We start from the raw sequence: 26846 nt of genomic DNA on the forward strand, positions 1-26846 counted from the left end.
AAAAACTAAAATCTTGGAGGTCCTGGTGGATGCAGCAAATAAAACTAATCAAATGTATATTATGCTATGGGTAAAATTGTGTAATTAGGAATAAATATCCATAATAGAAATACCCTGTGGTCCTGTGTAAAAGCTTTTTTCCATGAGGTGTGCACAAGAATAATTGTGCTACTCTGTACATTAAAAAAATGAAGAAAATGCACATTTTTGAATATACTGTATGCCTGGGGTCCAATATTAATATTTGTCAAATACCAAATATTATTAATATCTGAATTATAAATACATTGGGAAATAAATACAAAATTATTGGTCATTATTAATTAATTATTAGTTAATAAAATGGAATTCAATACATAAAGGATTTTTGTGGTAACACTTAATTATTGCAAGTTTGCATCATATTCTGAGTGTGCTTTTCTCTGTTTTGGCTAATTTTGAGAAATACTGAGTGTGTTTAATGCAAGTGAGATGAGTAAATGCATGTTGACGTTTAGTCTACTCAGATATTTTATTGTATCTGATACAAGAAATCTGATTATGTAACTCACGTCACCTTGTAATGCGTTACCCCTGACACTGCTTACTATAGCAATAAGTTCTGCATGCAATTAACTCTAATACAAACCCTAAATCTAACCCTAAAGTATTTATATGTTAGCTAATATAACTCTGTATGTAAATGTATAATTACACTGCAGCATAATGGCAAACTGTTGTATAGTTGTGCAAATTAATTTTGATGTGATCAGGCTTTTATTGACAACAAAGGACGACTTTTCCCTTCAGATAAAAAACACTACCTCTTACGGAGAGTGGGTAGGAACTGCTTCGCTCCCTTCTTCATCAAGTGTGACTGATCATAAATTCCTCTCACGGGAGATATAACTTTTGCCATGTGACCAAAGAAAGAACAGATCTTCACATGCATTCACACAAAAGTGATTAAACCTTCTTCATATCTGTTTAAAGAACTGTATATACTTAATGAGTGCTATTTGTAACACAACAATGTATGCAACCTTACCCATTAAGGGATATACTATATATATAAATGCATGGGTCAAAGTTCAGCATTACCCGTTGATGTTTGATCTTCATATTTTCAGCACAATGTGTAGGTTCATCTGGAATTGGTTTGGAATGTGCATAATGCATAAAAACCTTAAAGAGATTATTCTAAAGAAATTGTTCTAAATGTGGACTTTAAGCTATGCAAATAGACCTCAGGCCAGAGAGGGCCATACCATTGCCACCTCCGACAGCTTCAGCCAATCAAAACACTGGATCTGAAAGGCACCAAATCCCTTCTTATCAGGAAAGATTAAAATATGTTCAGAAAGAAGCACATTTGGTGAGTTTGGAAACAGCATCAGCAACAAAGCCCACAACCTCGGTGCCCCCCATCGTCTGAAACATCTGCAGAACCTTCTCTTCACTGATCGTCTTTGCGTGTTCCGGACTGCCAGGATCTTCTCCACCAACGTCAGAATCGTCTCATCAGTGTTCCTCTCGCTGCATGTTCCAGTTTGCCTGGATCTTCTTCACAGACTTCAGAAGATTTGTGTGTTTCCAGACCAGTGACCTTCTCTGTGCTCAGGAGTTCATCGTTCACCAGTGCTTCGTGTTCTAGACATCGCCGCTCAGACTCAGCACATGAGCAATCGGAACATAAATATCACTCTTCCCAAGAGACCGCTGGCATAAGTGTGCATTGTCAGTATATTTTTATGTAATTTGCATTAGATTTTATATAGCTGATGCCAAATAATAACAAATAATCTCTCGATTTGTTGAATCTAGAATTAGGTTTACCTTATTACTTTCCAGGAATCTTCAGTTCATCTGTCTAGTAACGTCTATCCATAGAAACATCCATTCAGTCACTTGCATCTATCGAACTTTTGCACTTTATTCATTTCTTGCAGTTGTTAGTTACTCTTGTCTATCCTTTTAATAAAACTAATTTTATTATAATTGTCGGCAATACAGTAAGAGGCTCTACAAGTAAAAAAAAAAATTGATATACAGTCTACCAAACTATTTAAACAAGCATTTAAAATCTTTTTAATACCATGGAATTTTTTTTTTTTTTTGAATTTAGACCATCTATACTCTAACTATACAAAAAAAAAAAATCCAGTAATCATTGGCGAACTGCACATTTTAGTGCCATCCCACAGACTTTCACAGACTTTTACACTTACTGTTCCCTCCTGGTGGAATGACCTGCCCAACTCAATCTGAGCAGCGTAATCTGAGTCCTTAGCCATCTTCAATAAACAGCTGAAAACACATCTTCATTTGACCCTCGAACTCTAACAATCTCTATTCTCACTCTCTAACACTAACATGCCCTATTCTTTTCATATGCTATCTTTTTGTCCTCTCTTTATTTACTACAAAAATAGCATGTGCTAAATGACAATGTAAATGTAATCAAGCAAAGCTGTTTTGTGCTAATATTTTGTCATTTATTTGTTTGTAAATGGACGAACACCTCCTACTATTAAATCACAATATAGCAGCTTATTGTATTGGATGGTCAATGGGACAGATCATCTGTTCTGGCTTGTAGAAACGATGGATCGCTTCATATCACGTCAGTCAAACCCAGAACATTCAGTCAGAGCCGTAAAGCAGCAGCTGTCCGACAGACAAACAACGTGCCAAAAAAACATTCCACAGACAAATACGAAATAAAACGCAACAAAAACATAAATAAATACATTCCGAAAACAACATCAGAGAAATGGTTATGGACAAAGGAATTAGCATTGCTGACACCGTCATGAAAATACACGTACTTCGAGGTGAGTTCTGTTTCAAGCATATTTGGGACATGAATCTGCAAAGGGTAGTTACAGCACGACAACCCCGAATATGAAGTACAAAACACTGAAATTAGCTTTGAACGAACATAACTACATTACTACAGTTGACCACCTGAACACTGTTCGCCCCCAACTATTAAGGCACTGAAGAGCATTCGATTATCCAAACGATAAACATCTCCTGTAGCTCTCGAAGTAAAGAATTAGATAAAAAAATAATTATATGCATATAAACCTTGTCTGACAGCACGTTTTATTTAGCGGATGATTAGAAAAATGCAATATTTAGTTTGTCAAATTGCTTCCTTGAAAAGATAGCTTTGTGCAAAGGGGCAAAGATACTCTGACACATTGTCACGTTTTTCTGTAAAATAAATAACTTGGCATTTAGTTTGCTGGCTTTTTTTCTTGTGTTTTTTGTTGGTGCAATGCAAAATGATACTACAGGCCAACACAAGCCCAATAACACAATTAGAGAGAAGAAAATCACTGACAGTGGTTCCTCCTACAGCCATATTGTTCTCAGTTTTACATCCAAAACCAATCCTGTGAGGAATGAGATGCTTCGGATGACTGGTTTTGTTAGTTAAAGGGATCAGGCTTGTTCTGGCACTTTGGACACATGTTTTGGAGATCCAAATGGAGCATTTGCACGTTAGTCAGTCGGAGTCTATCCGTGTGTACTTCACATGGCTCCAATGCAGCAACCGCCATGAGAAGGGCTTCTGGTAGCTGCGGGGGACGACGGCGGGAACATTGTTTTCCAGGTACCTGAAAAATCGGTACCACCATACATGGGTGAAAAAGTTGGTCTGGGATGTCTCTTTGAGCACCTAGAAAAGATACAGATGAAGAAGGTTCAAATAAAACAAGCTGACACAGAGCTATGAATGGAACTGTTGGCATGTGTGCTGTACGTACCTGTTGGTTGGCCATTGTGTGATACCACCAGAAGAGACGTGTGGTGATGAAGTAGGCCACGACAACATCAATCGTGTAGTGGTCATGAGCAAGGAGGATGCAAAACAATCCCACCGCACACAGAGCCCAACAGCCCCAGTGGTACCACCAGAACCGTCTAGGAGAATCTGTGAGGAGCAAGAAAATTAGGGCTCTTGTCATGAAGAACACAGAATACAGACTATTTGCTTCAGGGCTAATGCAAGGAGAACAGCAGTTTGAGTCTACCAAACAGAAAATTAATAAAATGAGATAAAAATCTACTGATAGCAAGCAAAACTTACATAAAGTCATCTCAAAATGTAATTTGAGCATTGAGCATTTCAACACATTTCTGTCCAAACTGTCAATGCTGTAATGTCTCAAAATAGTGAACAACTATAGGTGTAGATACAGAAGAGAAATGGAAGTGATTAATACAGCATACAATTATCTACTGATTGGCTTCATCACTCCGTCTCCTCTCCACCAGTAAGCTGGTGTGTGGTGGACGTTCTGGTGCACTATGGCTGCCGTCGCATCATCCAGGTGGATGCTGCACACTGGTGGAGGATGAGGAGATACCCCCTGTCTATGTAAAGCGCTTTGAGTGCTAGAAAAGCGCTATATAAATGTAAGGAATTATTATTATTATTATTATTTTTTTTTTTTTTTAGCACAGGAACTAAACTTTGCCAAATGAGATTAACTTTTAGACTTATTAGATATACATGAGATGTACTGTACATAAAAAAAAAAAAAAATACACATTATGTGTTTGGGTTTGACCCAGAGGCTTTCAGTGTCTCAAAAATACCTATTAATATAATACTTCATAAAATATATTTAACCTCTTTCCCATCTTTCACACACTTTTTGGACTGAATATTGTTAATAAACATGAACATTAACCCATAGTGATCCACTGACCCCTAGTGAACCATTGATAAAGTGAAACTTCATGCAAGTATAATGAGTATATTTTATCTGAGAACGTTGTAGAGTAATATTTATAGAGCTATGTTACATAGAATATTTGGGGTTTCATAAATGTAGACTATTTTGAACTCATATTTTCTATCATGATATATACAGTATATCAAGAAATTCAAATCCATCGATTCTAACGGATTCTCAATTTAAATTCTCAAATGTTCTTATTAATTTCACAGGATATATTCCAATAGAATTTTGTGTGTATTAAAATAATATTCTTGCATCAGAATGTGTTTCCTGTAGTTCATGTAAAGTTGAAAAAAAATTGAAATAAAAAAGACGCAAATGTAGTAATAACATGTTACTAAAACAGTAACAATAAAAAAAAATATATATATATATATATTATATATAAGGATATATTTGCAAAATCACAAATTTTTGAGAAAATATTGATCATGTAAATACATATATAAAAAAATATAGTTTTGGTTGACAAATATTACATAACTACTTTAAGCTTAGGTTTCATCTGATCCAAACAGAGACAGGAATGCAAAAATCCTAATCGCCCAAGGCAATAAAAGTTATAAAGCATCATAATATTCAAATACTTTTTGGTCCAACTGTATAACCAGAATGTGTGTTTCAACTGTCCACTAGAGGATGGTGTTGTTTCAAATCTCTCCTCACAGCAGAGTTACTCACACTCCTTCGTGAAGAGATAAGTGAGGGTGAGCATGACTGTGTGGCCGCTGTATAAGTAGTCTCCACACATGTTATGAGAGCCTGTGATGGTCAGACCTCCTCCGGCGATCAATTTCATCACCCGCCGCATCTGAGATTCCCAGTCACCATACAGCTGCCAGAAACAACAGAACAACATTAGCATCATGACATTCTCCCATAATTCCTTAAAACCAATCTCCATACACTGCTTGTCCCGTTTTGTCTCTACAAACTCAGCTCGTGTTCATGTCGAGAGCCTAAATCGACAACAACAAAAAAAAAACCTTTGAGACTTAACATAAAAGCAAACACCCGCTCCTGGTAAAAAAAAGTTCTTGGTGTATTGTCTGGCTTTCAGCAACTGCATTCAACAGGAAAACAGGTTCTATAAAGGGCTTGAGGATAAGTGTTTCCTGCAGGTCCCGTGGTGTGGATTTCCTGCCTTTAATGCTGTGTGTTCACATCTCATCAGTTACACCAGTGCACTGTCAGCATGGCAACACTAGAGGAGTTGCACTCAAAAAAACAAACAAACAAAAAAAAACCCATCACATTTCATTTCACAATAATATTGCTCATTGTTTCAGATAAATGCAGACTTAGCATTCATATAGTCTGGAAAGTGTGCCACTGATGGGGAAAATAGTTCCCTATTAATTTCTATGAAGAAAATAGCTACTTTCCACAGATTTCATTATCTGCCATAATCTAAAACTTACATTGTTTTCTTATTTGACCCTTATATTAACCCTTATATTATATATTGTGATTTAATTTTGAGTAACTAGCATAGGTTAACCTAGAATGTTTTCTTGAAATCACATGACTATTTATCATTTAGGGTGGTGAACATGACTGCAAAGCGTCAAGAACCTGAGGTGTTGTGGAATGGCGTTCAAATATTGTTAACTGACAAGAATACTTTTTACCCATTACAAATAAAAATAAATTAAACTAAAATAGTAGTCTGATTATTACTATTTTTAAAAAAATTGATTTCCACAAAATCATTTTTATTTATTTTTTTGCGTGCGCGTGTTTTCCTGTAGAGGTTTGATTCCCGGGAAAATTCACATGTTCAAACTGATACAAATTTATGTTGTCAACATAGTCTACGTTTCTTGTAAAAATTTAAATCTAAGCGTAAAAACCCTAACAGAGTAGTTGAGAAACTTACATAAAAAAATATATTTTTGGGGGTCTGTCTTAAACCATGAAATTTGCAGATCAAACTGCCTCGCTAACATCACAACAATAAAAATACATTTTGTACACAACTTTCCAGGCATATTTACGATCCTAAAAATATTATTTGAATAATATTTTATTAATATTAAAGCAAAGAGAAGAAAGCATCATTCCAATAATTTTCTCATTTCTTAGAATAATGAATGCCTTGCGTGACGGTAATGATCATTTAATGAAAATTGTGCTTAATTGACATTAAAATATTATATAAATAACGTTTTATTCATAAAACATATAAAAGTAATATGAACAAAATACCTTTTAAATATTGCATTACAGTAACAAAAAGAATATTTTCTTTCATTGTGGTAATGATCATTTAAGTGAAAATTGTGCTTAACCGTCATAAAAATATTATTTAAACAATATTTTACTCAAAATATTCTCTTATGTTTACTGATTTTATAATTCTTTTCATTACATGAGAATAATATTTTGTTAAATTAATGATCATTTAATGATAATTTATGAAGGTTTAACAACGTTAAAAAGTAAACAAGTGATATGAGAATGGGAAAGGAGAGTGAGATTATGTTGTATTTACCTTAGGAGAGCATTTGAAGTGCATGCCAGGAACTGGCAGAGTAGTAATGTACATGGTGATGCACCTGTAGAGGTAGAGTGTCCCGACTATGAAGAAGAAGCGTCGGCCAACAATCGATCTGTAGAAGGCAGATGTGATGGTTTAATATTTTAACTACCGTACAACGAGTGTGCGTCTCACATGTCCAAACAAGTCACATTTTGTCACAAAATATTAGACTTGGTTTATTAATGTTTTGAATTGTGAAAGTACGATCATGACAATCAAGCACATTTTCCTCTTGAATTCTCATTACCATAATGACATCCAGACATTTTACATGACGATTCTCAGTGATGATTATATAAAGAAATACAGCAATTCTTGGTCTTTTGTTGTTGATTTTTTTCAATCACTAGAGTAAGGAGAAAAGGTTTTTGCATTATGGTAATGACAATATAAAAGACAATCATGCTCAAGTGTGATTTAAATAATATTGTATTTATAATACAGCTATGACAATAAAATATAATTAAAATAATTTTTACTGCATTACAGTAATGAGAATCATATTGTCCTGCATTACTGTAATGATTAATTGTGCTGAATTGACCTACAATTTTAAATATTTGTTTTATTATTATTTTTTTATTTTATCAAATACAATTTTCAATATTTATTTGTCGCATTACATCAAAGTTTTTTTTTATTTCATTACAGTAAAGATCATTTAAGTGAAATTTGAACTTAATTATGTAAATATTATTTAAACTAGTTTATTCAGAAAACAAAAAATCTAAAAATTTTTTAAGTTACAGTAATGAGAATAATATTTTCTTGGAATAATAATAATTTTTGTAAAAAAAAAATTGCACTTGTCACAAAAGTTATATTATTTAAATAATATGTAATTCATAAAACAGTTAACATATTAAAATCTAACTTTTTGCATTAGAAAATTGTTTAATTGCCACAAAAATATTATTTTAATATATTATTCATATATTACAACAGTAATATATGAATATTCATATATATACAACAGTAAGAAAAGTATTATTCATATAACATTATTCATATAATCAGAAGAATTTTTTGCATTATGGTAATTATTTTAATATCTAATTACTATTATGCAAAATATATATATATTTTTTTTCTATATTACTCTTGAATTTTATGAATAACATTATTTAAATATTTTGTGACAATTAAGCAAATTTATTCTAATCCAATAAAATATTATTCTCATTACTTTATTGTTAATTTAAGCTAAAATGCACAATTGTCATGAAAATTATGTCTCCTCACGAAGTAAAATATGTACTTTGTTTGTTCTGAAATTGGGGTAATCATGCCTGGGACATTACAGGTTTTATGAGAATCACCTACAAACAGCATTCATGAATGATTCACATACACAGTGTGTGCTACTTAGAAAACTCACTTGTGTTTTAAGAGACTCAACTGTATAATCCACAAGACCATCAGAATCATTCCGTTGATCTCGCATATAGTGAAAGCCCACTCCACACGATCGAAAAAGTCAAAGAACTTGTCAGGGAGTGGTGGAGATGCCTCCTTAGGAGGCACACGTTCATGGACCACAGAAATAATGACGGTGGTCAAGACGAAGCAGCATAAGGCATAGACAAAAGCCACGGCGGTCTTTCCCCACTCAGGAGGAAACTGCGGAGAAGCTGGCTCTGGTATGTGAATCTGCACCAGTTCCTTGTGGAAACCATTCACCATGCCATTCTGGTGAGTCTTTCCAGCACTCCCAGCATTCCCGTTATGATTCAACACCATGTGCCCGTTGGCATGTCCATTCTTGTGGACGTCGATATGATGCTCGATCTTAAGGGTCTCAATCTTTTCCAAGAGCAGATGACCACCGTCTGATGTGACCTTGGAGAGGGGTGGCCTCTTGAAGTCATCCGTCGTAAGACTTAACAAAGCTGGTCCGTCGTAGTTTCGTAAAGGTTCGGAGTATTCCTGCAGGCCCTGATCGGTCAGCCAGAGCGAGACCTCCTCCTCTGACCACGACGCTGCTTTATTCATATCAGCCCTTGAGCTTGTAGAAATGTAATGGAGAGTCTGACATAGGCACACACTGCTATGAAACACAAAGTCTTTCTCTGAACATGCTCTTGACATGTGAAGGCCTCTAGGGAGGAACGGCTCACAATTTTCAGATGTTTAATCCAAATATGACACACATCTACAGCCTCTTCATAGATGTCTGTCCTGTAACAAAAAAGACAAAAGCACATTTATTTCCAATTATTTCCACCAGTATTATCTTAGTATCATTTAGATAATATTATAGAGAAACTATAGGCGTACTATTATAATATACATTCCGCTTTAATGTCATTTTAAGTGGTTGCGATTTTGTTGTTTCTGTCATTTCTATTTTTTTTGTTCTTAAATATCTACATTGTTTTTATTTATTACAGTCTTAGTTTTAGCTATGTTATCACGCAAAGTTAAACTAAATGAAAATGAGAAATGCTGCCTTGTAAACTAGATAAAATAAAGTTAATAAAATAACAGTAAAATCATTTAAATTATGAAATAACAATTTATATTAGCTTCTCCGGCATTTAAGAATAGGCTAATCCTGCTTCAGACCTTTAAATGTCTTTAAGATGAAAAATTATTCAAATGCATTTCATTTTTATATGTACAAAACAGCAACTGAATGAAACAACTCAATAGTCATAGTTAAAATAGTGCAACTATGTGCAGACAACTAACGTTATGAGACAGGTAAGAGTTTAAAAGCATGTGAAACTGTACTCACAAACTTCACTTTCCTCCAGAGTTCAGCATAATTTACATTCACAGCAGAAACTCTTTAAAAAGAAACTTTTCCAAACTACATAATCTCAGAGCCATAGAATCAACACAGCAAACATGAACCACTGCTACATTGAATCTTTGTGGATTGCAGAAAGAAGAACATTTAGTTCTCTGAACGGCTGCGAGCTGGAGCAGAAACGCACTGATCAGGACCACATGCATCATCTGACTGCAAGAATTCCAGGAGCTGTGGAGTGTTTCCCCGGGTGTGGCAGGGCTGTTTACATTACAGCAGTAGGGGGAAGGGAACCATCTATCTGGCTTGCATCTGTGAGGATGTCTGCCATGAGCTCATTGATTACCCCTACATAAAAATCATTTTGAGAAACTTTACCAAAAGTCTATCTAGTGCTTGCCCCAAGCAAAACTCTAAGGCATGTTGCTACACGGTTGCCAGGGTATTTAGGGTGAGTCAAAAAGCCTACCCTAAGTCTCTATATATTATGATATGGGACGGGCCTTCAAGCTTTTCCGGTGGTTTAAAAATAACAATAGCCAGTGAATCATCTGTTTCCTGCTTCATGATGTCACAGTACCTAAATATTGCTCCTTCAAAAAGAGTAAAGTTCAATCACTTTCAACCAACTTTGTATTTTCAGTTTAATGAGTAAATGAACAATGTGTAAAGTTCTCCAGATGATGCTTCTTATGACTATATGACTTTTATGACAACTAAAAATCCTACTTTTGCATTTGTTTTTGCCTTACACACTGATATTCTAATTGAGCCCAGTGGATTTTGGTTGAATTTTTTTATAATTGTTTTTCACCACAGTTGTTTATTATGCTCTTTTATAAGGTCTTGATTGTGTTTTGGGGGTGTACTAGAACTAGAGCTCTCATTCCAGGCTGTTCGAAAAAACACATTATTTTTCATTATTACAAAAACTCTCTCCCCAGTCTGGTATGAATGGCTCGAATAGTTACTGTATCAAATGAAGGCCTGCCTTCTGAAATATGAAACGTGCTGTGATTGGTTAGCTGGGTCAGTGTGTGTTCTGATTGGCACTACTCAATGCCTGGTCGGGAAATGTCATGCTCCTTATAGTCAATTCTTCATCATCAGTTAGGAAACTAGGTGTGCTATTTGATAGCAATCTTTCCTTAGAAAGTCACGTTTCTACCATTTGTAAAACTGCATTTTTTCCATCTCAAAAATATAGATCTAAATTACAACCTATGCTCTCAATGTCAAATGCAGAAATGTTAATCCATGGGTTTATAATGCTCAAGGTTAGATTAGATTGTAATTCTTTGTAATGCAATGGGTGGTTGTTCAACACGCTTAATAAAGAAACTCCAGTTAGTCCAAAATGCAGCAGTAAGAGTTCTTACTAGAACCAGGAAGTATGACCTTATTAGCCCGGTCCTGTCAACACTGCACTGGCTCCCTATTAATCATATATAGATTTTAAAATCTTGCTTATTACTTATAAAGCCCTGAATGGTTTAGCAACTCAGTATTTGAATGAGCTCCTGTTACATTATAATCCTCCACGTCCGCTGCGTTCTCAAAACTCAGGCAATTTGATAATACCTAGAATATCAAAATAAACTGTGGGCGGCAGATCCTTTTCCTATTTAACACCTAAGCTCTGGAATGACCCACCTAAAATAGTTCGGGAGGCAGATACACTCTTGCAGTTTAAATCTAGATTAAAGACCCATCTCTTTAACCTGGTTTACACATAACATACTAATATGCTTTTAATATCCAAATCCGTTAAAGGATTTTTAGGCTGCATTAATTAGGTAAACCGGAACCGGAAACACTTCACATAACACCCTATGTACTTACTACATCTTTAGAAGAATGGCATCTACGCTAATATTAGTCTGTTTCTCTCTTATTCCGAGGTCACTGTAGCCACCAGATCCAGTCTGTATCCAGCCCAGACGGTGGATCAGCAGCTAGAAAGGACCTCTACTGCCCTGAAAGACAGCGGAGACCAGGACAACTAGAGCCCCAGATACAGATCCCCTGTAAAGACCTTGTCTCAGACGACCACCGGGACAAGACCACAGGAAACAGATGATTCTTCTGCACAATCTGACTTTGCTGCAGCCTGGAATTGAACTGCTGGTTTCGTCTGGTCAGAGGAGAACTGTATATACCTATAAGATGAATAAATACAGTTTCACATAGAACCTCACATTGCTAGTGGTGATTTACACAACACCGTTTTCAACTAATAACAGAAAGCGTTTTATTCATGGCTGTTCATTTACACGACAATAGTGTTTAGGGTGTGAAAATGCATACTGTTAAAAACCGGTTTCAAATTGCAACTCTGTGTGAATTGCAAAAACCTGAATGTGAAAACGGTGTGTTGCTTATGTGGCACTGCGCAGGCATGTAGTGTTTCTTTACAAAGTGACATTGCCAACTACTTTTTTTTTAATGGATGGTCACTTTTAATTCACTTCTTTTGGACTGAAGCTCTACAACACCTGCTGAGTAGGGCTGGGCGATATATCTAATGATATGATCATGCGCATCTAGTCAGTAAATCTGGTTCCGTGATTACCGCTAAATCACCATCAACTGGTCAAAATGCACAACAGCACTGTATGCTGCTTGAAAGACAGGTGTGCGCTCTGATGTAAACAAGCACACATGAGAAGGAACACCTGAGATGCTGTATAAAAAGCACATTCACTCTCTGACAGCAGATGGCGCTAAACTGCAGAAAATGCAGCCTTTACCCTGGAAACCCTAAAAATAATGCAGCTGCTACTTTTTAAAACATATTTAAATAATGTTAAATAGCCATTCAGATGTGTATTCTATGGTGTTTGCCATAATACTTCATTATTAAGACTTAATAGGCATTTTTTTTTTTTTATCTGAATTACAACATGCCCTAGTTATTTTTTGAAAGTGTTTTTATTTAATGTTCAAATTACACTTTACATTAGGACTACATTAGTTAACATTAGTTAATTCATTAGTTAAACTGCCAATGAAAAATTCTTTTGAACATTCATTTATCTTTGGTATTCCAATATTTAATAACATGTTGTTAAAATCGAAAGTTTCAGCTGTGTTATTTAATGAGCTAACATGGACAACTTGTTTGTTTGTTTTTTTTAACAAAGATGAATATCTTCTGTAGCAAATGTAACTATTGCTCATTGTGAATGTTAATGGTTAACTAATGACTAATAACTTTGTATATCTTTCTGTACTGCTTTATTGTAATTAAATGTTAAGTTGTTTTTGTTAAAAGAAAAAGGTTATTTAACCCGTTATACTGTATTATTACTTTTTTACTAAATTTCAATACTGTGATAATAACGTTTACCGTGATAAAAGCAATAGCAATTAATCGCAACAGGAAAATTTGATCCCGGCATATCCCTAGAAAGCAGCAACATATGATAAATAGGACAGAACAAGAAACACTATTAATAATCTTTCATTGCGCATAAAAGTATTATAATACTAAAGGCTCCAATACAGAGCGTGTGCAGAATGATGCCCTTAAAAAACAGTCAGTATTGTCTATTAAATACGTGCCTTCGTTTATTGAGCTTTTTTTTTTTTACAGTTTTAAACCTCATTTACGGTGCGCTCTTGAAGAGAGTTTGATCATTTTGACTGTAGTAACTGAACTGCTGAAATTGCTGAATGGAGGATGACACACAGACGAAGCGGGGAGATGAGTTTGTGAACTTTAATTGAATTACTTAAATATTCATCTGTACCTCGCATTGAACTGGAACGGCCTCAGAACACTTGAAATATAGTGAAGGAAAACTTTTTGGTGTTTTATGTTTTTGTGCCATTTGTGGGGCTCTATAACACAATAACACAGACTATACGTACAATATCAGAATTGGATCGGTCTCGTCTGACCGATACCAGAGCCGCAGAGAATGCCAGTGTTCGGGGCAGATACTGATACTGAGTATCTGATTGTTGCAACCCTAACAGTTATATAATATATATTCATTTGTCTTAAATATAATTTTGTTTAAAAAAGTCACTCGAATCGAATCGTAAAATCTAAATCTTGAATTGATTCGTGAGTTAAGTGAATCGTTACATCCCTACTTGAGAGCGAGTAATTTATGGCCTTATATACATTTTTGGGTGAACTAACCCTTTAAGTATGAGGAATATTAACAGTGATTCTTGACGTAGTTCCCACACACACAAACAGTCGACATGTTACAAATCTTACTGTGAACAATTCACACTTGTTCACATTACATTTCTTACAAAAATGTTTTTTAATTGTATGTTTAATCAAAATGCCATTACTAGAACCTCTGGTGAAACAGAATTGTCCCTGGTGACATATGCAGGATTTCTCCAATCATTTAGTCTGCTTAAACCCCACACCTTTCTGCAAGCACGCATCATCTGCTTCCAATTTTGAGTGCCACGACCACATCTCAATTCCCATTTAACAACAAATTAATAAAATTCCCAACCCGACATCGCTCTTTTTTGATAATCCACTTGGATGTGCATCAAAATTCAGAGGAAAAAAATCTGTCACTACTTCATTTTCATTGCGACGATAAAGAACGTTTTTGCGAATTGGAATTAAACCCAGTCCATGCTACAGTTCATTTTGAATAAGGACAATTTAGACAGACACTGCTTAACAGACAAGTTCTTTTTGTATTTATGTATTTATGTGGTTGTAAATTTGTATTCACAGAACTTGTGATCTTGTTTCCAGGAAAATCGTAAATCAAACTGCAAATGTGCACAAGAAATAATGGGAGGGATCTTTATATCGAAAATGCCACACACTTGCAAGGGCCTTCCTTCCTGCAACAACATGTTGCTGAGTGCAAACTATGTAACACAAAAACTGCTTCAGACATGAGAAACACTTCCCCATTTTACAGGAAACAGAAGTATATATATATATATATATATATACAAGATTAGGTGTAAAGAGAAGTGCAAAACTTTCAGTTATCTGCAATGCAAATTAAATGAATATGCAAATAAGAATGGGCCTAAATGAAAACAGCTCGCATGCAAAACTTATATCAGCGTATAACTGTGGTTTCCTCTGAAATCTCTCAACCTCACAAGCAAACAAGTATCAAATAATTACTGATCAACTGAGCGAGATCAATGCATTGAAATAACAATGGCACTATTCTAAAACAGCTGCTTTGTCAACGCTAAGAATATATCATTTTGATTGGTCACATCATATCAAGCATATTCATGGTAAACTATTAGACTGGACTAATATTTTCATGTATTTTTGTCATATACTGCCGACTGTAGTAAAAATGGCCTTGGAGGGTTTCAAAATGAATTTGATGTAGCATTTGATGTATGCTATACTGACAATTTTAAAGAAGGTTAAAGCAAAAAGCATTGCTGGAAAGAACAAGAAAAGATATGAGAGCTGGGCCGTGCACGTGCCAACCACACACCGCAGCTGCAGGCAATCATTAGTGGTGGTGGTTAAAAAGAAATGTGAAGGTTGCTCTTTCTTGTGGAGAGTGGAATATGAATGGAGTACAAAGCTATGTTTACAAAATAAATAACAGTTTAACAAGTAAATTCTGTTTACATTTTAATGCACTTTGCACAAATAATACCTACTGTTTGTAAGAAAAATACCACAGGTATGTTAGAAATGTTGCATAGTTAGCCAACAAATTAAATTGATTGCAAATTAATAATAATATAGATTATAACTTTATAGTGTATTATAACAGTTGCAAAACGATTTTTTATTAACCTTTTTTTCAAGATTTTTATGATTTAGATTTATTATGTTTATTGGAAAGGCACTTTTTATATTGTCAAAAAAATATATTAATAAATGTAATAAATTTACTACTAAAGCAAAACATTTACTAGCAGTTTAATGACACAAAAAGTCAAGTATTCAGGGTGCTTTTCTAATTTAATGCAAATTAAGCTTTGATTGACACACATATAGAATTCTTCCCTCCATATTCAGAGGGGTAAAAAGAAATGAGCGTTGTAACCACTGAATAACAAAATAACTAAAGTTTAGGACTGTGGGAGGAGCTTTTAGGGCTTTAAGATATTATTTCAAAAACTTTGAATGAGTAATCCATTTAAACAAGCAAACAATCTATTGCAACACCCAATTGTCAAAACCCAAGAATGATAATCAACAAAGAACAAACCAAACCACAAACATTTCAGTTGCCACTGCGAACGATAACAACAAATTAAAGATTATTAGATTTGAATTTATAGTTTTACTAGACAGAATTGCATTGTTGTTCTGACAGCACAAACTTGATTATATTAAGTAAGATCAATTACATAAAAAAGGGTCACTAAAGAGGTATATAAAGATGTGGAACAATGTTAGAGAATGGAACATTTAACTCCATAATCATCATTAGAGCCAGTCACCTGCTCTAAATCATGTAATCTCATGTGCTTCTTTCTTTGCAACATCAACTGTCATGAGTAAAGCTATACATTAACTCGATGAATTAGTTTTTCCAGAACAGAACTGCTCAACTGTTTAGTGACTAGAACAACCGTAAAACAATAATCTGGGTAATCATATACAGTGTTCAAACAACAAAACATGAGGTTCATGTATTATGAACTTATAATTTTAGTTTATGGCTTTCAGTTATAGCTACTGAATGACATAAAAGGACACTAATTTTTTGTTGACTAATATATGTTCAACCTAGAATGTGATCATATCTAATCACAGGACTAGGATTAAACTGCTCGATTTATATGGATTCATTTTTATGAACTTTTAAGTTTTGGTTACTTCTCAGCTTTCATTAAATACATCAATTTGGGTTCTGAAAATTTACTTATGGGTCTTCAGTCTTATGGGCTTTGAACAACATTAGGGGAATGGACTTTTTTTATTTTTTCATTAACTATATACACCAACTATAACAAATGAAAGTGTCAGTCAGCTATTTATCAAGTCAATTTTTGTTTCTTTAGCTTTAATTACCCTAAATACCATACTTTACATATCTTCAGGTTAGGGGTGGGCAATATAGCCTCTAAATTATATCACAATATTTCAAGAATATTTGCGATAATGATATTAATGATGAAACAAAACATAGAACAATGTTTTATTGGTGATCGCAGCTGGCAGGCAGCAACATTTATTAGTGCTAACAAAATGAAGGGCATTTTTCATCCTTTTCCAATGAGCTTCGGTCATTGATGACAGACTACCTAATTCAAAGTAGTCTCGCATCACCAGACCTACAGAATGGCGGATAAAGGTCTGGAATCCATGGCAGGTTTCACTGGCCAATGACCGCCCATGAGGCCATTTGACCGACATGTCAAACAACCAATCACAGTCTGTTTCGTTCAGCGTCACTTTTCAGGGCGCGGAATGGTCGCCACAATAACAGACCATGGAGTAAAACTCTCTGACGTATTTAAATGATTCTATGCCTCAAACTTTAAATATTTGACATTCTTTTCTATATTGTTTAGTTGATCCTTGATGTCACATTTGTAAACTGGATGGCTTTATTTTTGTTTACAGGTGGAACGTTAACGAACGCGACACACACGTCTCACAGAAATCCTGTATAATGCAACCAATCCGATGACGACAGTTTCCACTTTGTCCCATATGCATCAGACGTTTAGCCAACATTCCGTAGGCATGACATCTGAGGCTGAATTAAAAATGTCTTCGTCCGAAAGCCTAGGCATCAGGCTTGTTGCCTATTTGCCCTATCAGGGAATGACTTTGCAGGCAGCGTTACGACTCCAACACGGCCACTCAATGCTTGTGTTTACACTCCGCGCCGCTTCGCTAAAGATATGTGCCGCGCCTATTTTTGACAGTAAGAGTGTGCACTCGAATATGCTCTAGAACCGCTCTCGCGATTCTTTGATGTCATACACCGATCAGTCTGAACACACCTGTTGGGTTTGGGGTGTTGTTTATGTTGTGCGTGCTAGGGAATGTAAATGCACCATATGTCATTGCGTCACTATATCCTTGATATCGCAATTTGACACTTTTTATAATTTAAAAATATATACTGATATTATCGTGGACGGTATGATATGGCAAACCCCTATTTCAGTTATCTTTAAAAAATTACTTAATTACTTTGAATGAAACAGAAAAACATGAACAAGACCACAATCGTGTCAAATTTCAGACAAACATCCAGGTTTATAGTGAACTGTGAGTTCTGTGATGTTTGTTGTTTTATAAAAATAAAAAATCAGATGCAACTTAATCCTCATTATACCCAATACAACACAGCACACTGTGTGAAATATTGTATCCCACAATACAATGACTCCATATTGAACCTTCCATTTGCAATATGCAAGATAAACCAGTAGTCATGGAAGATTTTATGACATCCCTTTCTTGACTCATTTTGTGATCAGGCTATCAAATATTAACTGCGGTTAATATCTATAATGCGGTTAATATCATCTATAATGAAATATTACACATTCAAAATATCTCCTGTTATATTTACTATTAAAAAATAGAATAACTAATGTCACAAAAACGATGATGCAAAACATATCAACATAAGAATCATGTACTGGCAAATGTTTAACTGGACATTACCACACTGTTCACTCAACCAACTTTACAAGGTGCATCCTGGGATGCTTTTTAAATAGTATTGAAGGAGTTCACATACTTGACAGCTTTTCATAAGTAACCACACCAATTAACTTGATGATAATTAAAAGGAAAAAATACCACATGTATAATACTGTGCAAAAGTCTTAGGCCACTAGTTTTTTCAATAATGTTAAGAAATGTAAACTGATATTTACTACTGACACACTACAGCAACATACAGAAATAACTGACTAAAAATATTTGGGGGGTGAAAATACTAGTGACCTAAGGCTTTTGCACAGTACTGCAATTTTAGGAAGTTGCTTCATTCCGTAATCCAGTTACTTAGTTACTCATTACAAAAATACAGTTGCTATAACTACTGTACTGCTGTATTTATTCGAGCATGGCACACACGTTACACTTTCCTGAAGATAACATTCAAGTTAAAACTTTTGGTAAAAAGGGACCTAATAACAATGCAATCCTCTAGATAAGATTATTTCTTTAACCCATCTATAGAATTCAGACAGACTTTTTTAACTAAGGTGGTTTTAAGTTACTGAGCAGTTTCTCCTGTTCAAAGCAAACAGAAGGTGTAAGACTGAATAAAAGTGTATTGTGTGTCAGCTATTTTCACCTGCTTTATCTAGATTTGTACAAGAATGGGGTAAAAAGTTTTATGAATTGCCCACTCAATTTAAAACATAAACATTTGAATAATTTATGATAACTAGAGCTGTGGCAACAAAAATGTGATAACATTACATAAAAATTTACATATCACATTTCAGCAATTAAACAACTGTCTGAGACATTAAAGGACACTCAACATTGAACATTCAAAGTTAATCTAAAAATTGTAATTCTATCACCATTTACTAATCATCATGCCTTAATTCAATTTAAGGAAGTCGATTGAGCTCACAAAACTGTTCTGAAATCTTTCTTGAATTAGAATGATCTTGTTTTGTGTGCGTGTGTGCGTGCACGTATGTGTGAGTGTGTGCACACACACACGCGTGTGTGTGGGAAAAAAGTCAGAGGTTTGGAATGACATGGCGCTTAAATGATTGAATACATTATTTTTGCTTAAAAAAGTTGTTTGCATCTTGTTCCTTAAATTTCTCTACTAGGCTATTAAATTAAATTACATCTTTGTAATTTTGACACTACCGATTATTTTAAACTGTTAAATGCTAAGTTAAATAATTAAGGTTACATGCATTTATGTCCTGCATTCTCTAAACAGTCTAAACTTCAGATGCAGATTCTATGCCATCTCTGCATAGCAAACACAAATTTTGTTGATACTGATTTCTTTTGATTGGTGACAGTCCTAAAGTGTGTTACTAACTGAATTTACTGATTAAACATAAGAATTTGACACAAAAGATAATGCATGCATTTAATTAGTTAGAAAAAAATAGGGTTTGTAAAGGTAACAAGGCCCATAAAAGGTAAAAGTCTATTTTAAAATGTTGGAAAATTTAATTTCTTAAGTTACTCCTGCAAAGAAACCACTGCATAGAATATGAAGATCATCAAAAGCTTTGGGGGTCAGCTGTCCACGGCAGTCCAAAACCGGTCAAAATACCAGCACAATATCACCCTCAGCAAAATGTGGTCTAATAATCTTACTGACAAAATTCCAGAAAATACTGAGATATTATGACTATTTTTGTCATTTTCACACATAACTACTGTAAACTGTTTATGTTTTTATCAAAATAACTGTACCTTAAAACATAACATCTAAGTAACATTGTATTTTTAAGATACTTTCTCCTACTTTCTGCGCACATATCTTCCATCCCGAATTCAGCTGTCCTATGCCACAATCAGCTGCATCATGTCCCATGAGAGTCTCACTGGAATCTTCCCATTCAAACATACATTCAATGTTTGTTTGTTTTCCTCAGACATACAACATGTAATTTCACAGTTGCACAACATTTCAAATGTTCATTGTTTATACTGTGGCATAAACATTCTTCAAGTTCCTGGGCCAGCCATGAGCCATGCCTTTCTAACAGCTGCTAAAATGCCAAAAGAACCAGCTCAAAATCCAAAGTAGAAAAACCCTCCATTTCCAATGCCAAGATATGTGGTTTTATTAACAAAGTTCGGGAGAAGCACGATCAGATAATCATCCAATTTGGCACAGGTGCATCTCGTTTAGCTAATCATCTTAAATAGCACGCAAGCGTATATATATCCAGTCTTCCTACCTCCTGTCCCACGACAGTTTTTCGGCAACCCTCCTCCACCCCAACTCCTCACTTCTAATCTATTTATCCCAAATTAGGGATAGGGGGAGTTATTTGGGTTCGGGCTATGCTCCGGGCCCGGACCCCTCCCCCAGGACAGCACGCCAAAATATGCCTACTATTTGCCTTCAGATTAGATGTAAGGGTGAACTTGTGAAACTAGTTACGCAACATGATCCTATTCCTGTAGATCAGATTTCCTCTCAAAAGTGTGTAGTGTGCAGTCAGGCTAATGTGATTTCAATTAGAGGGACGTTCCTGTAAAAATATATATTTCTTTCCTTTAAACCAGGGTTTGCCAAACTGGGGTTCAAGAGAATACTGCAGGGGGTTGGTTAGTAAGTAGATTAAAATCTAATAATTAAATCACTAAAAAATTTTTTTTAAAAAATTATAATCCACCAATACATCAATAATATAACAAATAAAAAATATATTATAAATAATTACTTATAAATAATTAATTACTTGTATTTTAATATATTATAGTTTATTTTACTTCAAGCACTCACTTGAGATGGGAAATGAGCTTGCAATATAAATATCCAAAATTAAAACAATAAAGCAATAATAACAATAATAATAACAACAAAAATCTAAAAATGTATGTTGGTATTTGGGTAAATATTACTGATCATCATTGTTATATGGGTGCATACATACACAGGCATATATGAAAAGGCTGTATTGCGTTGTTTTGCTATCTCCCAACCCCAAAAACCTGGGAAGTGAAAGGTTATTTAAATGTTCAACTACTCTAAAACTACTGCTGATGGGGAAGGACAGACCACAATAGACCCATTGAGTCTCTGAATCACTCTCTGTCTTCTCTGAAACTCCTCAACACACACATTCCATAGGCTGTAACTGAATTAGCATTACCAGCATGTCTTGAGTTCACACCAACAAACATGAGCACAAACTTGGAAGCACTTCAAATCAAGCAGCTCAAAAAGTCGGATATCAAAGTGGGAGATGCTGCTTTATACGGATACATTTTTCTGCATGCTTGACTTTGCAAGGTGAAACAACAATTAGAATTGCACTTGTTGATATGAGTAATAAACACAGTTGTTACTACATGTAACTATGAACTTAAGCTTTATAAAGCAAAACCAATGCTTGGCTTCTGTGTCTGATTTGGGCAATTACTCCAGTGTTGACGGGATTACCGGTGTTAAGCAGCTTCACCGGTTACGTCACATGACCACTATATTACAATCCTGATTATTAATAACGATTATTCTATCCTACTGAAAAAAAATAATTTAAAAATCTGGTCTGCCAGCCTGACCAGCTAAGGAAGTGGTCAAAACCCCTCTAAAACCAGCCTTCTGACCAGCAAACACCAGGCTGGATGACCAACTAAAATCAGTCAACCAGCTTAGGCTGGGTTTAGGGTGTTTTTTGTTGTTGTTGTTGTTTTTGTTTTTTCAGCAGGAAATGCAATAACATTTCATGTGTCCTTTAACTAACCACAGCTGACAATACACTGACTTAATTTAACCAACTATGATGATGCAAAACTCATGGTTTTGGTTAGTGTTTTGTCATCAGTATTCACATTACATTTTCTAAGTGACAATTTGTTCACAAACGGGAAAGCAACATGCACAGTAAAAGCTTTAGAAACTCTTAATATGAATTCCAACAATTCCAATTTATGTACATGTTTCCCCATTTTATTATCACAAGTAGGAAAAGCGCATTTATTCCTCAAACACAACAGATCCATTATTGAAACTCAGTGAAAGTTTGATCATGGCACATTTGGTAACACAAACAGTACAAATGGCTTGTGAAAAAACACATATAGTATATATGACACCTTTATGTAAGCAGAATATCGCTGTGGAGAAATCGCTAAACTCTTATGTTTTCATATCATCAGCAGCACGTGTTCCGTCATCTGTGAGTGTTGCAAGATTGCATAAATTAAATTAAATACCAGGAAGAAAGAGTTTCATTAAAGGAGAAAAAAGTATAATAGCTTAAAGCTATTCACATCTGGCAACCACAAGCATGAATGCTAGACTTGTTATCAATGAAAGATAACGCAAACGCCAAATATAAAACGCGTTTCAGGACAATCAAGGGCACCTAAGTTGTGGTATTGCCGGCCCGAGACTCGAACCCACAACCCTAGGGTTAGGAGTCAAACTCTCAAACCACTAGGCCACGACTTCCCTTATTAATGTTTTTTGTTCCAATTTTAATGTGAACAAGACTTTCCATTGTCTGTTCCTTCAGTGTTGGTTTAAGGTTTCAAGACTGGACCTCATTCACACGCTAAGAGTCTTTGGGGAGAGTCAGTTTCTGGCCTTTCCAACACTGAGAGCTTCATCATGACTGCCTCAAGAATAACAGTCATATACAACCACAGGATGTAGATCAATTACTTGTTTTTATTTTTTGAGAATCATTTGTACCTTTTGATTTTATTGCATTTGCCCTACTTTTTTTAAAATGTAACTCTTTCATCACAACAAAATTTACTGTGTTGTATATTTCTGTGAAAAAAAACATGCTGGTCAAATCACTCGCCCGAGCCTAAATGGTTTGTCATTCTTTTTTTTTTTTTTATTTATCTTTTGGTACCTTTCTGTATTTTTTCTTAAATATGCTTTACTGATCAGCAACTCAAAAAAATTTTCTTAAAAACAATAATAACAAAGAACCATGAAACTATTGCGATGCTGCCTGGAAGGAAAAAAATAATTGCCCAATTATAGTTTAAGGTGAAGTCTATTTTGCCTTGTTGCCTGTACATGTTGCATACGGTTCAAAATGCTTTATAAATCTATCCATTAAAGGGGTCATTAACTGAGGAATCAAAATTTGCTTGATTTTTCTGACATGTAAGAGGTCTTAGTACTTTAAAAACATCCTGTAAGTTTCAGAACTCAAAACCACGTTAGTCTGAAACTTCATCGTTTTGACTGTAACCGAACGCAACACGCAGTTTGATTGCTGAATGGAGGATGACAGACAGCCGCAGCAGAAAGAAGAGTTTAGGTGAACTTGAATGTAATTATATTAATCTGTACCTCACATTGAACAGCTTCAGAACACCTGAAATATAGTGCACAAAAATGTTTTGTTGCTTTATAATGTTTTTGTGACTTTCGTGTGGCTCAACAATAACATAATAGTATACGCACAATATCGGATTTGGATTTGTCTCGTCTGACCGATACCCGATCCGCAGAAAATGCCAGTATCGGAGCCGATACCGATCCTGAGAATCAGATCGATGCATCCCTAATCCACAGCCATTTGACAACACAACAGTTTCCAATGTAAAAGTCTATACTAGAAGCATGTGTCTCCACACAGTGCGCATGTCTCATATTTTCCATAAACAGACTGGAGCTCTTGGTTATAAAAGAGTCAACAACCACAGAGACAACGTCAATAACGAATGCCACTCTGTCCTTTTCACAGGAACTGACTTTTTATACAGCAGGAAACGGCTTTATGGAAAGTTGAGTAACTTTCTGCATAGAAAACACGCAACAGCATGCAAACAACAACTTAACATTTCTGTAAGTCTCTAGTTTAGCCCTATGGGACTGAAGCCCAGCTGCAGGCCTTGAGTTTCCAGTGACTTCCAGAGCGAGCACACACACACAAACACACACACACACACACACACACCTGAGAGACATCCAATTACCCAGAGATCACCACAGGCTACAGTTTTCCCACCAGCTAATAAATGTATCCTGCTTAATCCTAATTACATATATTCATTAGTCATCTGAGAACGCCTGTACAGAAACCAGCTAGACAAATGCAGCATTATTTCAACCGACAAAACCAAAAACACCATTTCTACCCGAAACATATGGTTTATATTTCAGCCATGCAGCTAAATAAACACTATTATGTAAGATATTAGAGTTTTTTTTTTTTTAAGTTAAACAAATATAAATTAAAATGCAATACAAAACTTTTTTATTCCCCAGCCAATTTCATTTCATTGTTCATGCCCTTTTTCTCCCCCCATTTTCATCCTCATAACACCCTACAGTCAGGTTTAATTTATTAGCATTAGTTAAAGTTTTTAACAAATTTATTTTTTTATTAATTTAATTATTTTAAAAATCAACATTTTCTAAAAAAAAAAAAAGTATTAATCTAGGTTAATGTATATATACACTATTAAACAGGAAATTTAAGTGTGTTCATAATACATTCACAAATATTGTTTATACAACTTAAAATGTATAAAATGAATTGAACCTAATCATAAAGTGTTTTGCACTTTCAGCTTATTTTTAATAACACTAATAATTTAATAGCACTTGTTTTATTAGACAAAATAGTATAGTTTTCTATACTTATAAATGTATTTCATACTTAATGTCAGGATGCCCAAACTTGCTTGTAAGATTTAAAACTATTGATTGAATTTTTCATTTATAGTTTTTTTGGTTGGCCACTTTTTAGATTTTAACAGTCACTACATCATATTTTTGGTTGAAAATGTTAAAAGAAAAGTGCAAAAAAAAAAAAAAAAATACAAAAATCCATTATTATGGGGTTCCTGCTGGGTTCCTGCAGGCTGAAAACAAATACCTGATATTTCATGACATTTACAGTAGACAGTTATGCATGGCCCGGGAACCTGTAGCCAGGGGCTTTTCTAAAATTTCATCAAACAGAAGTAACTATAAAATAATAAAAAAAGGAAGTCGTCGTATCACAGAAAATGCTAGTAGGCTAGCATTTGCATCTTGTGAGAGATTCAAACCCAAATACCATCACCGTGCCACCTCTCGATAACACAACATAAATCAAACATTTCCACGTTCATGCACACGCGCCGTGATGAATTCACAACAGATGAAACAACAAAATTACACCAGCAGCTCTAGCATGAATGAATCCGAGTAACTGTACGCATTCGGAAAGTTGCGACGATCAACAGATGAAACATTGTATCCGCTGTAATCGCAACACCATTCAAATGTTCGAGTTTCGGCTGTGAGACTGAAACGCGCGCGGCGAACACAGTGAATGGATTGCATAAAGCCTTACCACGAGCGCTCGTCTTCACAAACCCACAGGACTCAAGTGCCTTGAGCTTCATCTTGGAGAAGCTCCCTGTGAAAGAGCCTGCAGACGTAACGAAGCGTCTCTAGGCCGCTCACTACGCATGTGTTGGGAGCTGCACGGAAATCGGGGGGAGCAAAAAGGATGAGAATGGGAAAATCGAAGTCGTGCCATATCATCTCACAGTTAATGAGCTGTTGTCTGCAGTTGAAAGCAGTTATTGATTGTTTTTTGTTTTTTTTTTCTATTGCGGATAAAACGTCCTGCCATAGTCCGTGACTTATTGCATTATTTTTTATTGCATATAAATAATATTACCTATATATTATAATATATCAAATAAATACACATGCAACACACATAATTACGTTTTATATATAGCCTACTTTATAATATAACGTTAGTACGCCGCATTTAAAAACATTTAATAGCCTATAATTATATCCACGAAATAGGCCGTTAGTCTAAATGTAATTTGTGGTCAATTGCTCCATCTTCTGGACAGTTAACGTATGAAGCAAGAAGTAGCAAAATTACACTTAAAATGTAGCCTATAACCTATGAAAAATGGTAATGAGGTTTTCAAAACGGAAATGCAGGCTATCAGTATTTAAATGTTAATATTCTATTCCGTATGTGCAAAGTTTGGTGCAAAAGACAAAGTAAAAATAAAGTATGCCTATATCATTTACATTTGCCATTTCCAACGGTAGCTTTAAGTTCTTGCGGAAGAACATCGTAGCCGGAACTACTTCTCTCTGTTTATGTCTATGAAGAATCACAAAGGTACTGGGTTACTCCGCCGCGGTATCCCCGAAGCAATCTAAAATAGTCCGAATATAAACACTTATTTTAGGTGCACCTTAGTGATTTAGGACAA

General features: G+C 35.0%; 1 protein-coding gene across 2 annotated transcripts; it reads right to left on the reverse strand.

Annotated features, from left to right (window-relative positions):
* Positions 1–2452: 2452 nt before the first annotated feature.
* LOC128025003 (phosphatidylcholine:ceramide cholinephosphotransferase 1) lies at positions 2453–26101 on the reverse strand. 2 transcript variants are annotated; one of them, XM_052610944.1, is made up of 6 exons: positions 25952–26101; positions 8657–9456; positions 7231–7348; positions 5418–5571; positions 3756–3922; positions 2453–3667 (listed from the first exon to the last, which is right to left on the reverse strand). In XM_052610944.1, exons 2-6 carry the CDS (start codon positions 9364–9366, stop codon positions 3494–3496), a joined length of 1323 nt encoding a protein of 440 aa, XP_052466904.1. In that variant the 5' UTR covers positions 9367–9456; positions 25952–26101; the 3' UTR covers positions 2453–3493. The 2 variants fall into 2 exon arrangements, with proteins under 2 accessions (XP_052466904.1, XP_052466905.1); XM_052610945.1 differs by lacking the exon at positions 25952–26101 and adding an exon at positions 10016–10448.
* Positions 26102–26846: the final 745 nt, after the last annotated feature.

Source organism: Carassius gibelio, chromosome A12, assembly GCF_023724105.1.
Source record: "Carassius gibelio isolate Cgi1373 ecotype wild population from Czech Republic chromosome A12, carGib1.2-hapl.c, whole genome shotgun sequence".
NCBI classification, from domain to species: Eukaryota; Metazoa; Chordata; class Actinopteri; order Cypriniformes; family Cyprinidae; genus Carassius; species Carassius gibelio.